Source organism: Paramisgurnus dabryanus, chromosome 23, assembly GCF_030506205.2.
Source record: "Paramisgurnus dabryanus chromosome 23, PD_genome_1.1, whole genome shotgun sequence".
Taxonomy (NCBI): Eukaryota; Metazoa; Chordata; class Actinopteri; order Cypriniformes; family Cobitidae; genus Paramisgurnus; species Paramisgurnus dabryanus.
Genome location: NC_133359.1, coordinates 11,585,738 through 11,601,236, shown reverse-complemented (window position 1 = coordinate 11,601,236; position 15,499 = coordinate 11,585,738). Strand labels below are relative to the sequence as shown.

The window sequence follows — 15,499 nt, the reverse complement described above, 5'->3', positions numbered from 1 at the left end:
CCCGCGTCATACAGAAGGTTTCGAAGGTAACTTTTGAATGTATTCCATCATTATTGCTATTTTTACAGTATAAGAAATGTATTTCGTCTTTTATGGCTCGCTTTTATGTGGACCAGGAAGCCTTTCGGGTCCAATTGAAAAGACCTCCTCATGGCACGCCCTATTTCTTTCCGACCTTATGGCACGCCCATTGCTCCAGTCTGCAGTTACCTCTACTTGTATTCCGATGCCCGCCCTCCCTTCCTCTCTTTGCATCTATCCGCAGCAGTGGTTGGCATACATCGCAACAGACAGACAGGTAGGCAGGAGCTCCTCGCACAGGTCGTATTCCAGCTGTGTTTTCTTGAATTGTGTGGAGGTGACTGGAGACCAAATGACTAAACTACTAGTGCCTCATCTTTACAGCTACATAGCCAAAAGGCAACCACAGTTAATATGTGTCTTGCTTACATGATTTATATAGGCTAATGTAATAAGTTTTCTAAAGTTAAGATAAGGCAAGAGTAACAGATTTTAGTCAAAATTTTAAGACTTTTAATAACAATTTCATTTGCTGTATTTTGTCAGTCATTATGTATTGGGTTTTATTTGTCCGCACTATTTTTGTAGTGTTTTCCCTTTGAAATGAACAAAATAGCAGCGACACTCCTTTTTTGTTTATTGTAAAGATGTTTTTGTTTCTAAAAAGATAATATAATTTAATTGCGTGCGTGGGGGGCCGCCGAAATCTTAATCCGGGCCTGCCACCCACAAAAGGTTACTATGTGTGTATTTTCCATGGGGTTATTACTACCAGCACATGTTTTCCCTGATGCTCGACTTGGTGAATATTTTTGGCTTTTTAAAGATAGTTCACCCAAAAATGAAAATTCGGTCATTTTCTCACCCTCATGTTGTTTCAAACCTGTATACATTTCTTTGTTCTGATGAACACAAAGGAAGACATTTAAAAAAATGTTTGTAACCAAACCGTTCGTAAACCCCATTCACTTCCAAAGTAGGAAAAAGAATACTATCTTCCTTTGTGTTTATCAGAACAAAGACATGTATACAGGTTTGTAACAAAATGAGAGTGAGAAAATGAGCATTTTCATCTTTGGCTGAACTATCCCTTTAATTTACTAACGCGAATGAAAAATCCCTCCCATTGCACGCTGTATCCTGTTACCAGCCCTGCACCCACAGTTACCAGTGAATAACATCTTCTGAGTACACCAAACATTATCTTATACACACATGGAAAGTCCTTGTGAAACCTTGGCACACCTTTTTTTGTGTTGTGGTCCTTAAAATAAGTTGCTGGGACACAAAAGAAAGTCTGCTGTCCATAACATATCAGCGGGAACAAACGTGCATGCAGAACTATAATTTTTCAGGCTTTGACGGTCACATACGCTCATAATTAAGTCAAATGTCCATTGGCATATATAAATGTACATAAAAAGGTTATGTGTAAATGAAAAGGTTATGGAAAAAGTGTTTTAGGACGTATGCATCCATTACCGTAAGCTTTTAAAGTGACAACTGTATATGTTACTCAAAAAAACAATCTGCTACTTAATGTTATATATTTGTCTGTTTTTTCATTTGTTTCTCTGTTCTTATATTATCACTTACTGTTTACTTGATTATTTAATTACTTGCTAACTTTTAACTATTCATTTAATATTAGGTAAGCATTTATGTCATCCTTAGTGGTCACTTCTGAATGAAGGCAATCCTTTGTTTGCCGATTTAACTTCTTTGGAATAGAATACAATAGTTCGGGGTTCCTCTGACGACTGTTGTTACAACAGCACAACATATCCCTGGCATATTGTAATCCTCCTGGAAGTGTTTTATTGATCTTTATCTGGTATATGTGGCTGCTGTGACCTAAGCAGGGTGCGCAGCTGTGACAAAAATGTCGGCGACCAAACACCTTGACGTCACGTTGTCCGGATGAATAACAAGTTAACATAATATTTATGTTTTTTTTATTAATATTGCTTTTTGGATAATTACCACCATTGTTCACCGCTGACATAATAAAAAAAAAACTAATAATAATTAAATTAAATATCAAACTGACATTTTGTGTGCGCTTGGGGGCCCCCTGGTGGCTTGGGGGCCCTAAGCAACCGCTTAGTTCGCTTATGCCTTGGGCCGGCTCTGGCATTACCAAGCACTGTTTGTGTGAAAACTAAATACAAACTATTATAAAATCAAAAAAATAAAGAAATTATATATTCTTATTACCAAGTATAACCCAACTAAAGTTCTTTATTTTTTCCACCTTTTCTTTAGACATCATGGCATATTTTTTTCGTTCTTCTGGAGATAGGCCTAACAGTTTTAATAAAAGGTAAGTACAAAAAGTTTTTTTTAATGAATCAATCTATTGTATTAATTTATTTTGAGGCAATTATGTTTTATAATTTTGTTTTAATTATTTTTATACAATTATATGTTGTTATGTGATCTGAATAAGTAAGCATTTGAAATGTATACATCTCTACAGTCAGATAATGGGGGGAGAGCTTCATGATCGTTTAGAGGAGAACATCCGTCCATTTCTTGATCTGATTGACAAACTGCGGTCAATTGGCATTCAGAAAGACCTGGATATGTCACTGCCGACTATTGTAGTAATCGGAGATCAGAGTTCTGGAAAAAGTTCTGTATTGGAAGCTCTGTCTGGTGTTGCATTACCAAGAGGGAGTGGTGAGGACTATCTTCATTTATATGCTATAATAAAATAGCTGTTGCAAGCAACGTTCTTACGATCAAGGACTTCATGTTTTTACTTTTGAACTTCTTAATAAACATTTGTGTCCTTGATATGTTTGTTTTAATTTCATGATAACAAATTATGAAACTCTGTAATGTGCTTGTCATTTAATTTCTCAGTGTTACAGTGATGCGATTGCTAACTGAATTATGTTTGGAATAGGGATTGTCACCAGATGTCCACTGGAGCTAAAGCTGCGCAAGGTAACAGGTGGAAGCTGGAAGGCAACTATATCATACAGGCGGAAGAAAATGGAAGTGGCGAACCCATCATCTGGTAAAACTGAATGTAGGTTATAATGATTGAATTTTTCAGACAATGTGTTTATTACCAATATACTGATCTGCTTATATTTTTTGAAATTAGGCTATATTAAACCTTTGATAATAGAGTCCATACATCAGAATGTGTACACCCTGTACACAATGATGACGTGGCAGCATATGCGCACGCATTTAGGCAACAGAAGTATGGTAAGAATCAACAGTGAAGCAACACGGACAGAGTGTCACACACGCACACACACACAAACCCTCACAAACTTTCACGCACGGGCACGCACGCACGTGGAAATAAATCATTCATTTCCACATTCTAAAAACATTTATCAACATTTCAAATTGAGCCCTCTGGTAAAGGTCAGGCTATCTATTAGCTAATCTATTATCAGTGAGTTTGTATGTCTTTGAATCATATCAGCATCTGTACATCATTGTTAATGTTCGATATAAATCATGTCATGTTTCAGCTTCTGGAGCCAGACAGGATGTACGTGTATCATACATTCCTCAGACAATTACATTTGAGGATCCCTCTTTAGTTGAAAGACACGTTAAAGATGGTTAGTAAATGCACTGCAATCAGTTGTCTTTGTAACACACAAGGGTTAAGATTAATCCAGGACTAGTTATTTTAGGACATTTAAGTCGTTTTTACAAACATACTTCAGAAAAGAATGGTACTGGTGTATGTTAGATATGTCTGTGCAAGATGTTTTTAAATTAAGGCAGCTCAAACATGCATATTAGTCTGGGACAAGGATAAGCCCTGTCCAGGAAACTGCCCGACAGAGTTCTTATATAGAAGAATACATAAACCCAAAACTATGTTTGTTTCTTCTGTCATTGATGTTACTATTATGATGAATTCAGGTGGTTTAAGACAGTCATCTCAATGTCAAAAAGATTCTCAATCTACCTTAATTTACCCTAAATTTTAGCACACTGAAGCACATAAATCAGTAAAACAATATACAATTAAGAATAATTAAAACAATTCGATATGTTAAAAGTTTTTTTCACAAGTTTAAATTTGATTTCTGTACTCTGATATGTCAAAAGTCTTGTTACCTGTATTTTATAGTCTACATTCACATTAAAATAAACAAATCCTATAATTAATTATGCAATGTATGTGTTTAACATGCAGCACAAATTGCACAGGCTGGAGATGGGGCAGGAATCTCTGATGAAATCATCACTTTAGAGATCAGGTCACCTGATGTCTGTGACCTCACGCTGATCGATTTACCTGGAATAGCCAGAGTCCCATTACAAGGACAACCACTGGATATTGGAAACAAAGTTGGTATTCATCTGATTTTGCAAGTAGAGTTTAGTACTGCGCACAACTATTTTTAAACTATGGCTTGGTGTCTTGTAGATCAAAACTCTGATCATGAAATTTATTAGAAAGCCTGAGACTATAAACATGGTTGTGGTCCCATTAAACATTGACATTGCAACAACAGAAGCACTGAAAATGGCACAGGAAGTAGATCCTGAGGGTACAAGGACTTTCGGTAATGTAGCAGACAATCATCACAAAACATCTTGACAAAAATCTTTAAAACAAAACAAAAAAACTTTACAACATTGCCCTTTTCATTCTTACAGCTGTTTTGACCAAACCGGACCTCATTGACAAAGGAACAGAGAGACACATTCTGGCAACTGCCCAAAACAAAGTTGTTCCTCTTCGCAAAGGTTACATCATGGTGAAGTGTAGAGGTCAACAACAAATTGATGACAACATTTCTCTGGATGAGGCTTCAACAATGGAGAGAGATTTTTTTGAAAATCATGATTATTTCAGGTTACATTTTCACTTTAGTTAAGTTTAGTAGAAGGACAGAATGAGCATTATAAAATAACTAAAGCAAGTTCCTTCTCTCTTTCTTCAGTTGTCTTTTGAATGAGAACAAAGCTACTATTCCATGTCTTGCCACTGAACTGACTGAGCAGCTTGTTGATCATATCAAAGTAAGTCTAAACGCCTTTTCAGACTTGTGTAAAGTGATTATTTACCAAACAACAGATATATAATTTTTGGTCTTGGTCAGAAATCACTGCCACTGCTTGATGAAGAGATAAAAAAGCAGTTATCAGAAGTGAGAAAGGAACTGAAGAAGATTGAGGGTGGACCACCACGAGACCCTCAGGGGGCTAAACAATACCTCATTAATGTAAGAACTTCAATTCAAGTTTTGTTTCTCAGAACTACGCCACTGCATATTGATCTTGTTTATAAATTTATGATTTGCAGTTAAATAAGATAGGAATTAAAATGGTCCTAAATAAAGCCGTCAAATAATAAAGACGTCAAATAATAGAAAAAAATAAATAATATTATATGCTGCTCAGTTTTTTTAAGCAATCCATTGATTTGTTTGTTCACTGACTTTTGTTGCATATCAATAACAATTGTCAATGTTGAGTTAGACCCATTTATGTGGGCGCTTTTATTTTTGTCCAGTTTTTTCTCATTCCACTTGTTTCTGTATGATTATAATAAAACATGTGCATCTAACTTTTTCACAGATCTTATCAGAATTCAATCAAAAAATGCAGTCCTTATCATTAGGGGACTTGATAATCAAAGAAAATTTGTTTAATGAGCTTCGCGTAGAATACAAGAAGTGGAACGATTTTCTAAACAACTCAATGTCAACCTGTAAGTAGGCTCATATATTCAAATTGATCAAATATTTAATGTTGTACTCTTAATGCATGTTTCACACTAAAGTGTTAAAGCATTGTTTTGGTTCCAATAATAACATCCATACGATAGAAAAATCACAATTGATATCTCAAACCTTTTCCATTTTTTCAAAACTAATTAATAAGAGTTTTGCTGTCCAAGTTGCAATACGCAGCAAAACCCCGTCAGTGAGAAAACAATGCGAGTTTGTTTGCGCACTGATTAAATGTGCAGGTGTGAAACAGGGTTAAGAGTAAAATTTGAAATTAAAGGAGTAGTCCACTTTAAAGATGGGGTCCATTGACTTTTCATAGTAGGAAAAAAAATACTATGGTAAGTCAATGGGCCCCATCTTTAAAGTGGAATCGCTCCTTTAAAGTGATTTAATAAGAAATGTGTTTTGTTTTCAAACAAGTTTTCCATCCGAGTGCAAAAATAAAACAAGAAATCATGAAGAATAGAGGAAGAGAACTTGCCAGCTTCAGTAGCTACAGGGTTTTTGAGATGCTTCTGCAGAAACATGTGGCCCAACTTAAGGATCCAGCCATTGTTTTACTTACTACTGTGAAAGGTACCATCACACATCTATATGTTTTCTGGTCATTCTGGAGAGATCCCATTGTAAAACCATAAAAGAACACAGCTAAAATGTTTTAGTAGTTCCCTTTCAGTCGGTCACTACGACGTCACGTCGTGACCGACGAATTGGGAACCGCTCCGCAGTGGCAAATCTACTATGAGAAGCTATTAAAAAGGCCAATGAAATTGGCATGCAGATTATTTGCACCTGCCGCGCCGCCCAGCCGCGCGGGTATATAATCAGAGGCAGGTGCAGTAATCAAATCAGCTTTTCGCTTCGAAGCCGGCAGCATTCTGCTCTTGAGAAGCAATCCTTTCTGGGACCTCTGTGTGTGTCGAAGTTGGTAGGACAGACAGCACCTCAGCGGAGACTCGCATTTGTTTCACCTCTTTAATTTCTTTTTTTGAATTTTATTTGAGTGTGTCGTTGCCTCTCCCCTGCGTGCTTCATCAACTCACGCATTACATCTAAAGAGTGAATTCCCTAAAAGAGCAACACGAGCTTGAACTTGTGCCTTTGTAAAGGCAGCCGTTCTCTCGTGTCACAGGTCGGGTGCGTCCTTTTCAGGATGACATTCCGACCGTGTGCTTCGTCTGGATGCGGGCTGTACATGAATCCTCGTGACGGCCACGATCGTTGTCTCTCATGCTTGGGGCTTGAGCATGCGGAGGCAGTGTTTCGCGACAGTACATGTCAGGTTTGTCTGAACATGACTGTGGTGGATCTGCGCAGTCGGGTGGCGTATCTCCGGGACCGCCGCCCCCCTTCCAAGCCATCCGGCGCTAAGAAGGCGGCCGTGATGCTTGCGAAGGACGACTTGCGCCTTACGTTGCTGAATAAGTCCACCGTCGGTGGCAGTGAAGTTCAGCACCCCGATCCACAGCCGGAGGTGCCAATGGAAACCGGGAGCGCGTGTTCTACGTTGCCCTCGGGGACCACTGGCACCACACGGGATTCTGTGTCGTCCGCAGCATTGGAGGGGGGGCCATCTCTCTCGGATGTTGAGTCTGACCCTCTGCCTCCTTCGGGGCGGTTAGAGGGTGCTGCGCTCGACCCCGAGATGGGGGCCATGTTTGCTCGGGCAGCGGGTACGGTCGGAGTGGAGTGGCGTCAACCATCTCCACCCGAGCCATCCCGCCTCGATGATTGGTACTTCGGTTCTGCTAGAACAGAGCAGACCCAGCCACCGGTACCTTTCTTCCCCGAGGTTCATGAGGAACTGACACGGTCGTGGAAAAATCCTTTTTCCTCCCGGAAGCGGCCGTATCAGCCCTCACCCCTCACCACCCTCGACGGCGGGGCCGCTAGAGGGTACACCGATCTCCCCCCGGTTGAGCGTCCCGTCGCGATGCAACTGTGTCCTCCCCTCGTGGGCATGCAGGTACTCCTCGGCCCTAACAGGATGTGCCTACCGTGCTTGTGGGGAAGCGGCCTCTGCCATCCATGCCATGGCATTATTACAGGTACACCAGGCTAAAGCACTGCGTGACCTGGACGAGGGTGGTCCCGATTCGGCCGCATTTAAACAGCTCCGTGCGGCTACTGACCTGGCGCTCAGAGCCACTAAGGTCACCGCACGGGCGGTCGGACGTGCGATGTCCACTTTGGTGGTCCAGGACCGCCATCTCTGGCTGTGCCTGGCCGACATGCGGGAGCAGGACCGTATTAAGCTCCTAGATGCTCCGGTGTCCCAGGCCGGCCTGTTTGGCGAGAGGGTGGAAAACTTTGCACAGGCGGTTTACACTGCTCAGAAACAGACTGAGGCCATTGCTAAAATCCTGCCACGTCGGAAACGTCCATCTGCCCCTTCGACGTCGGCACCTCAGTTTGCCTCTCGCCGAGGGCGTCCTGCGGCGGCCGCCCCCGTTCCTCCTCGGGGCACTTCTTCTAGGAAGCGAGGAACCGGTCGCCAGCAGCCCGCCCCGCCCGCTCAGCAGCCTGCCAAGAGAGGTGGAAAACACAAGGCTAAACGACCCTGAGACGGGCGACCTGGAGATGGGGGGATCGCTCTACGGGAGATGGTGAAGGCACCACTCCCCCCACCGGAGGAGGGCCGGGTGGGGAATCCTTGGTTTAAGTTTTTTTCTGTACCCACAAAACCACAAAAGGAGCGAATTCCTCTTCCTTCTCCAGGTCTTCAGAGGAGCGTGAGAGCTACGGACGGGCACAGAGCCCTATGTCCTCCTCCTCCTCTTTCGCCACCGGGTGTGTCACGATGGGTGAGTCTTCTACATCGAGATCTCCCCAGCTCTGCCCCCCATCAGCGGAAAAAGGTGAGTGGCACACCACACAACACCTCCGTTGCTGTTATCACAGAGAGCGCAGCAACCGTTACATCCGCTCCCCTCGCCGCGGGTACTCCGATCGTGCCGTTAATTCCCCTCGCTCGGTATCTGGGGCCGTGGGAAGCGCTTCCCAGCCCGTCAAGATGGCTTTTATGCACGATTCGTCTCGGCTACGCGATTCAATTCGCCCGGCGCCCTCCCAAATTTGCGGGCATTCGGTGTACTACGGTGAAAAACGCTGGCGCGCATGTTCTCCGTGCCGAGATCGCTGTTCTATTGGTGAAAGACGCGATCGAGCCGGTCCCTCCAGCAGAGATGAAATCTGGGTATTACAGCCCTTATTTCATTGTACCCAAGAAAAGCGGCGGGTTGCGACCGATCCTGGACCTGCGTATACTGAATCGAGCGCTTCACAAGTTGCCATTCAAAATGCTGACGCACAAGAGCATATTTCAATGCATTCGTCCAAACGATTGGTTCGCAGCCATCGATCTGAAGGACGCGTACTTTCATGTCTCGATACTTCCTCGACACAGGCCGTTTCTCCGCTTTGCGTTCGAGGGGCGGGCATATCAGTACAAAGTCTTACCGTTCGGGCTTTCTCTCTCTCCCCATGTATTCACGAAAGTAGTCGAGGGGGCATTAAAACCCCTGAGAGAGAACGGTGTGCGCATTCTAGCGTATCTCGACGATTGGTTAATAATAGCCCAGTCCCGTCAGATGCTTTGCGATCACACGGACCGTGTGTTAAAACACCTCGCCCGTCTCGGTCTTCAGGTCAACTGGGAAAAGAGCAAACTTTGCCCCACGCAGAGGATCTCTTTTCTCGGTATGGAACTGGATTCGGTCGATTTAACCGCACGTCTAACAGAAGCGCGTGTGCAATCCATTCTGACTTGTCTAAATTCATTCAATGGCAAGAGCGCGGTCCCTCTGAAGCAATTTCAGAAGCTCCTGGGTCATATGGCAGCAGCAGCGGCCGTGACACCGCTCGGGCTGCTCCATATGAGACCGCTTCAGCGTTGGCTTCACGACCGAATCCCGAGGAGAGCGTGGCTCACCGGCGCGCACCGCGTAACGATCACACCGACGTGCCGTCTCCATTTCACTCTGTGGTTAGACCCGTCATTCCTCAGAGCAGGGGTATCATTAAAACAGGTCTCCAGGCATGCCATTGTGTGCACGGATGCCTCCAACACGGGGTGGGGAGCCACGTACGACGGCATGCAGTTTCGGGTGTCTGGACGACATTCCAGAGACGTTGGCATATAAATTGCCTCGAGTTGTTGGCTGTGCACCTCGCTCTCATTCGCAACGAGCTCCGAGACAAGGATGTATTAGTTCGCACCGACAACATTGCGACTGTTGCGTATATCAATCGCCAAGGTGGTTTGCGCTCTCGTCACCTGTCGCATCTCGCCCGTCATCTCCTCCTTTGGAGTCAGAAGAATCTGAGGTCTCTTCGTGCCATTCACATCCCGGGGTCGCTCAACACAGCGACAGATGCGCTCTCACGAGCAGCGCATCCTGGCGAATGGCGACTCCACCCCCAGACGGTTCAGCTAATTTGGAAACGTTTCGGCAAAGCACAGGTAGATCTGTTTGCCTCCCCAGAAACGACTCATTGTCGCCTGTTTTATTTACTGAACGAGGGAACCCTCGGGGTGGAAGCACTGGCACACAGCTGGCCGCGGGGTTTACGCAAATACGCCTTCCCTCCAGTGAGCCTCATTGCGCAGATACTGTGCAAAGTCAGGGAGGACGAGGAGCGCATTCTCTTAGTCGCGCCGTATTGGGCAACCAGGAATTGGTTTCCAGAACTCGCGCTCCTCGCGACAGCCCCTCCCTGGAAGATTCCCCTGAAGAAGGACCTTCTTTCTCAAGAAGGGGGCACATTATGGCACCCACGTCCCGATCTATGGAACCTCCATGTGTGGTCATTGGACGGGACGCGGAGGTTCTAAGTGATTTACCGCAAGCGGTATCTAACACTATTTTTGCGGCGCGAGCGCAGTCTACTAGACAGGCTTATAAGCTGAAATGGAACCTGTTCGTTGTTTGGTGTGCTTCACAATCAGAAGACCCCCGAGAATGCCCTATTAGAGTCGTGCTATCATATCTTCAGCATCGTCTGGAGAAGAAGCTGTCACCTTCTACAATCAAAGTAGATATCGCGGCGATATCCGCGCACCACTCGCCGATAAACGGTAGATCTGTGGGCCACCACGATCTAGTTATTAAATTCTTAAGAGGCGCACGGAGGCTGAATCCTTCTCGCCCGCCCTCTATTCCTCCTTGGGACCTGTCCATGGTGCTGAAGCCACTTCAGGACGCCCAGTTCGAGCCTTTGCACTCTGTGAGTATCAAATTTCTCACAATGAAAACTCTAACTCTTCTCGCACTGGCCTCGGTTAAGCGAATAGGGGATCTTCACGCATTCTCGGTCAACGATTCGTGCCTTCAGTTCGGGCCCGCTTATACCAGTGTAACACTGAGACCCAGGCCCGGCTACGTGCCCAAAATTCCCACCACTCCTTTTAAAGATCAGGTGGTGAACTTGCAAGCCCTGCCGCCGGAGGAAGCAGACCCAGCCATGGCTTTGTTATGTCCTGTGCGCGCTTTGCATGTGTATGTGGACCGAACTCAAAGCTTTAGAACCTCAGAGCAGCTCTTTGTCTGTTACGGTGGTCAGCAGAAAGGGAAGGCTGTCACTAAGCAGAGGATGTCTCATTGGATTGTAGACACTATCGCCCTCGCGTATGAAAAGCAGGGTGCCCCTTGCCCCTTTAATTTGAGAGCCCACTCTACTAGAAGTGTGGCATCATCTTGGGCATTGGCTCACGGTTCCTCGCTAACAGACATTTGTAGAGCGGCTGGCTGGGCGACACCTAACACGTTCACCAGATTTTACAGTGTTCGTATTGAGCCGGTATCCTCTCGTGTTCTCTCCTCAAACCGGTAGAGACACTCAGAGTCGGCTCCTGTGTCGGCTTGCAGCCTCCGTTTTGGCGCTGCACGACTGCGCCAATATGGAAGGCCATAAGGTCAAAACGTCACAAAATAGGGTTTTGACTTTCCTCCATCGCCTTGACAGTCGATGTTGCGGAGCATCGGCTGTCAGCCTCTCACTAGCTGTATTCCTGAAAACCTGTGTTTGGCTAGGCCCCCGTATAGCGCCCCCGTGAGGTGTCCTATGCGCGTATTTTCCGTGGAGCTAATCTACCACGTTTTCCCTTGCAGAGCCCGCTCTGCTCTCTCTCTAGTATAAATATAGTTATGAGAGTCACGTCATAGACCTACTGGCTATTTTTGCGCCACCCATTCGTACAATCTCCTCTGGGTTGGCTCCGCAGCGTCTCCTAGTTCCGCCCAGACTGGATTCGCTTCCCAGTTTGCCTAGTTCACTATCGTGGGTTTAGGAACAAATAGTGACCGGCCTTCTGCTGTAAGCCCAGGTTCCGCCTCTCGTAAAGTGAAGACGGAAGGTTTTACGCAGGCACTGGAAGGGTCAGCTCCAGTGGCGCTTTGTTAGGGATTCCCAATTCGTCGGTCACGACGTGACGTCGTAGTGACCGACTGAAAGGGAACGTCTCGGTTACGTATGTAACCCTCGTTCCCTGAAGGAAGGGAACGGAGACGTCACGTCCCGTCGCCACAGCTGCTGTTCCACTGCTGAGTCGGCTGGCCCCTTTATTTTGCCGGCTTCTCAGCGAAAAAAGCTGATTTGATTACTGCACCTGCCTCTGATTATATACCCGCGCGGCTGGGCGGCGGGGCAGGTGCAAATAATCTGCATGCCAATTTCATTGGCCTTTTTAATAGCTTCTCGAAGTAGATTTGCCACCGCGGAGCGGTTCCCAATTCGTCGGTCACGACGTGACGTCTCCGTTCCCTTCCTTCAGGGAACGAGGGTTACATACGTAACCGAGACGTTTTTTATTTATTTTGAGTCATCAGCCCTGAGACTGTTTGTTTGTTTATCCGCATAAGACATCATCTTCAAGCAGTTCTCGTGCTTGTCTAAGGATTGTTTCTGGAGATACCCTGAGCTTCTAAAACTCACCATGGTAAATATTGCTCATAAATGGTAGCAAATAAACAATGCTGGTTCATTTCTTATAATCTGCCTTGTTTTCTATCATTCTTCACCTGAAACCATAGGAAAAAATTGAAGACATTCAGTCAAGTCAGCACCGTAAAGCTGAGGAGAGGATCACGGAGCAGTTTGAAATGGAAAACATGATCTGTACACAAGATGATATTTACTTTAAGACACTGAACAGAAATATGAAGGAGGCATTTTCAGACACTCAGTTGCCTTTATGTGATATAGCAAGCAAGTACAGTGATATGCTGAAGGCTTATTATGAGGTAAACTTTTATAGTTTTCACATATTTACCTACAAATTCACATGTATAGCTCTGCTTTAGCGTGAATATACAGTACACTCTTAAGTTTGTTCCTCAAAGAACCATTTAATCAAGTTCTTTAAGAAGCATTTATTTCAAACCTTTTATAATCTGAAGAACCATGTTTTTGAGAAAGGTTATTGAAGCATCTTTATTTTGTAAGACTATTGAACTGATATTGATCTTTATTCTGTTTTAGATCATGGTGCAGCGCATGGCTGACCAGGTCCCCATGCTGACCCGTTATTGCATGTTGAAAGAAGCTGTTCACCTCCTGTGTAAGGATATGCTGACTCTGTTGGATAGTGAAAATGTGGGTGAAATTCTGTCTGAAAATACTGATATCGGTCGAAAGCGCAGAGACTTACAGGCTCGCCTGGATCGGTTGAACACCGCTCAGGGAGAAATTGAAAAATGTATTTGAAAGGATCTATAAAATCCATATTATATTATCTGAATTTACATTATTTGTGATGGTAACCCATTAAATGTTATGCAAGTTATGTTCTTGTAAAGAAGTATCTAAATTGTTTAAACAGAACAGCGCTCGTATTTTGCCTGTTATCTTTCACCCTTTGTTTGTTTACGAAGCACATGTGGTTTCATATAGGTAATGGTTTTATAATGGGTTTATTTCTGATTTAAATGGGCATTTTATGTAACAGTTAGTCGTACAATAAAATTAACCAATGTAATCTGCATTAAAAATAAGATTTTGTTAACATTAATTATAGCAAATCATTAGTAATTGTATTTACAGAATCTACTGAATAGGGGACATTATCTGCATACATATGTACTTTACAAGACAATAAATTCTCTTAAATCTTACAAAAATGTCTGCGTTACTTTCTTTAAAATTAAAAATTGTTTATCATGGCCATTCAGGCCTTGTCTATCCTAAGCTGCATTTAATTTTAATACTCTCCATGTTCACTGAAAAAAATGCAGCATTAAGTTAAAACAATTTGGCTTTTTTAAGTCAATTTAACCTCCTATTGTTAAGTTTAAAAGGCTTCCTACTTTATGGTCTATGTAAAAGTTTATGATTTAGTCCAGAGAAAAGGAAAACTTTCATGTCACCAAGGTCCAAATGGACAATAAAGCACACCAATGAATCTGATTTCGAATAGCTGGCCGCTTGATCATACGTCAACAGCACTGACATAGTCCTGCCAGGACTGCTCTTGAAACACATACAAGTGAACGGTTGCTGACTTGCCCTGCACTGTTATAGAAGAGTCTGCATGCCATGTATGTCAATAACAACATGAACTTTATTCGGCCCCGCTCTCCAGTGGAGTTTTTTCTGTTAGCGCCCTCATCTGGTAGACAACGCACATATTACAAGGTGAACCTAATAAAGTGGCTGTTGAGTTTCACACAGATATTCTGCCTGAACACAGGAAGTTTCTCTGGTTTGCTTTTAAAGGTGGATCATGCCAATATTGTGTGCTTCCTTGACCTATCCCTGTCCCCACACACCTTCACAAGGTCAAGAACTAACCATTCTCCAAATTCAGAGGATGTTAGACCTCATGGAAGCTGCAGCAAATGTGACTAATTTTGGACCTCTGCACGAGGCTGTATCAGTTCTGGCTATGAAGCAAGTTTTTTACCAAGCAGTAATGATCTCATTGGATGCTACAAACAGTTGCTATTGCCCTGTCCTGTGAGGCATGTGTTTCAGAGTTGCCTCTCGTGTGAAGTAGTGGGTATTCCATTCCATCCCATAGAGACAGAGTGCAGTTTGAAACCCACGCCCACCGGGGGAAAACAATCCAACTGTCTCCATTTATTGACTTTGTATTGCGAGAGGCCGCCTCCTTAAGAAACAAGATGCTGCTTCATGGAGTTCATGTTATGGGAAGGCATAACCTGAGATTTTTTAAATTTCACCAGGCATGCAGCACAAAAACGACACAAGTTTTTTAATAGAAACTTTTTACATTTGCGGCCATTTTTGCGGCAATGGGCATTCTGGTCTGAAAACAAAGTGTGTTCAGGCGCAGTGTTGGTGCGTTGCTATTTTGAGGCAACTATAGACTAACTTACTATAGATTATAGATTAAGTGTAAAGTCAATGCTGCAATATTGTTTTTGTTATTTTAAAGAGCGCGTCAGTAATATGCCCCTATAAACGGGACGACAACGTGCGTTTGCTTATCACACATATGGATGTGCAGCAGCACACAAACATTTTTAAATATGAAAAATAAAAGGATTAAAATGTAAAAGATTATTATTGAGTCTCTTGGACATAAATGAGGATCAATTACGAGGCGTTAGAAGGCACAAAGAGCAGCCTGGTAAGAATTTGAATGTTTTGCTTTAAACAAATGTTGCATTTATTTTTAAATGTTTTTTTTTTAAATGCTACCTCACAAATTTATTGTATATGATGATGACTTCGTACCTCCGGATATAAAGTGAGATGAAAACCTTCTTAAGCAATGCTTTTCAAAACACTCAGAG

The 15,499-nt window shown here is 43.6% G+C and overlaps 1 protein-coding gene across 1 annotated transcript; it reads left to right on the top strand.

The window, feature by feature from the left end:
- Positions 1-216: 216 nt before the first annotated feature.
- Positions 217-13,838, top strand: LOC135781412 (interferon-induced GTP-binding protein Mx3-like). Its single transcript, XM_065291875.1, has 15 exons — positions 217-298; positions 2,287-2,344; positions 2,501-2,703; positions 2,933-3,058; positions 3,519-3,611; positions 4,199-4,353; positions 4,433-4,571; positions 4,666-4,864; positions 4,953-5,031; positions 5,112-5,234; positions 5,590-5,722; positions 6,165-6,320; positions 12,605-12,681; positions 12,776-12,985; positions 13,224-13,838. The coding sequence occupies exons 2-15, from the start codon at positions 2,292-2,294 to the stop codon at positions 13,446-13,448; spliced, it is 1,971 nt and encodes a 656-aa protein (XP_065147947.1). The 5' UTR covers positions 217-298; positions 2,287-2,291; the 3' UTR covers positions 13,449-13,838.
- The last annotated feature ends 1,661 nt before the right edge of the window (positions 13,839-15,499 follow it).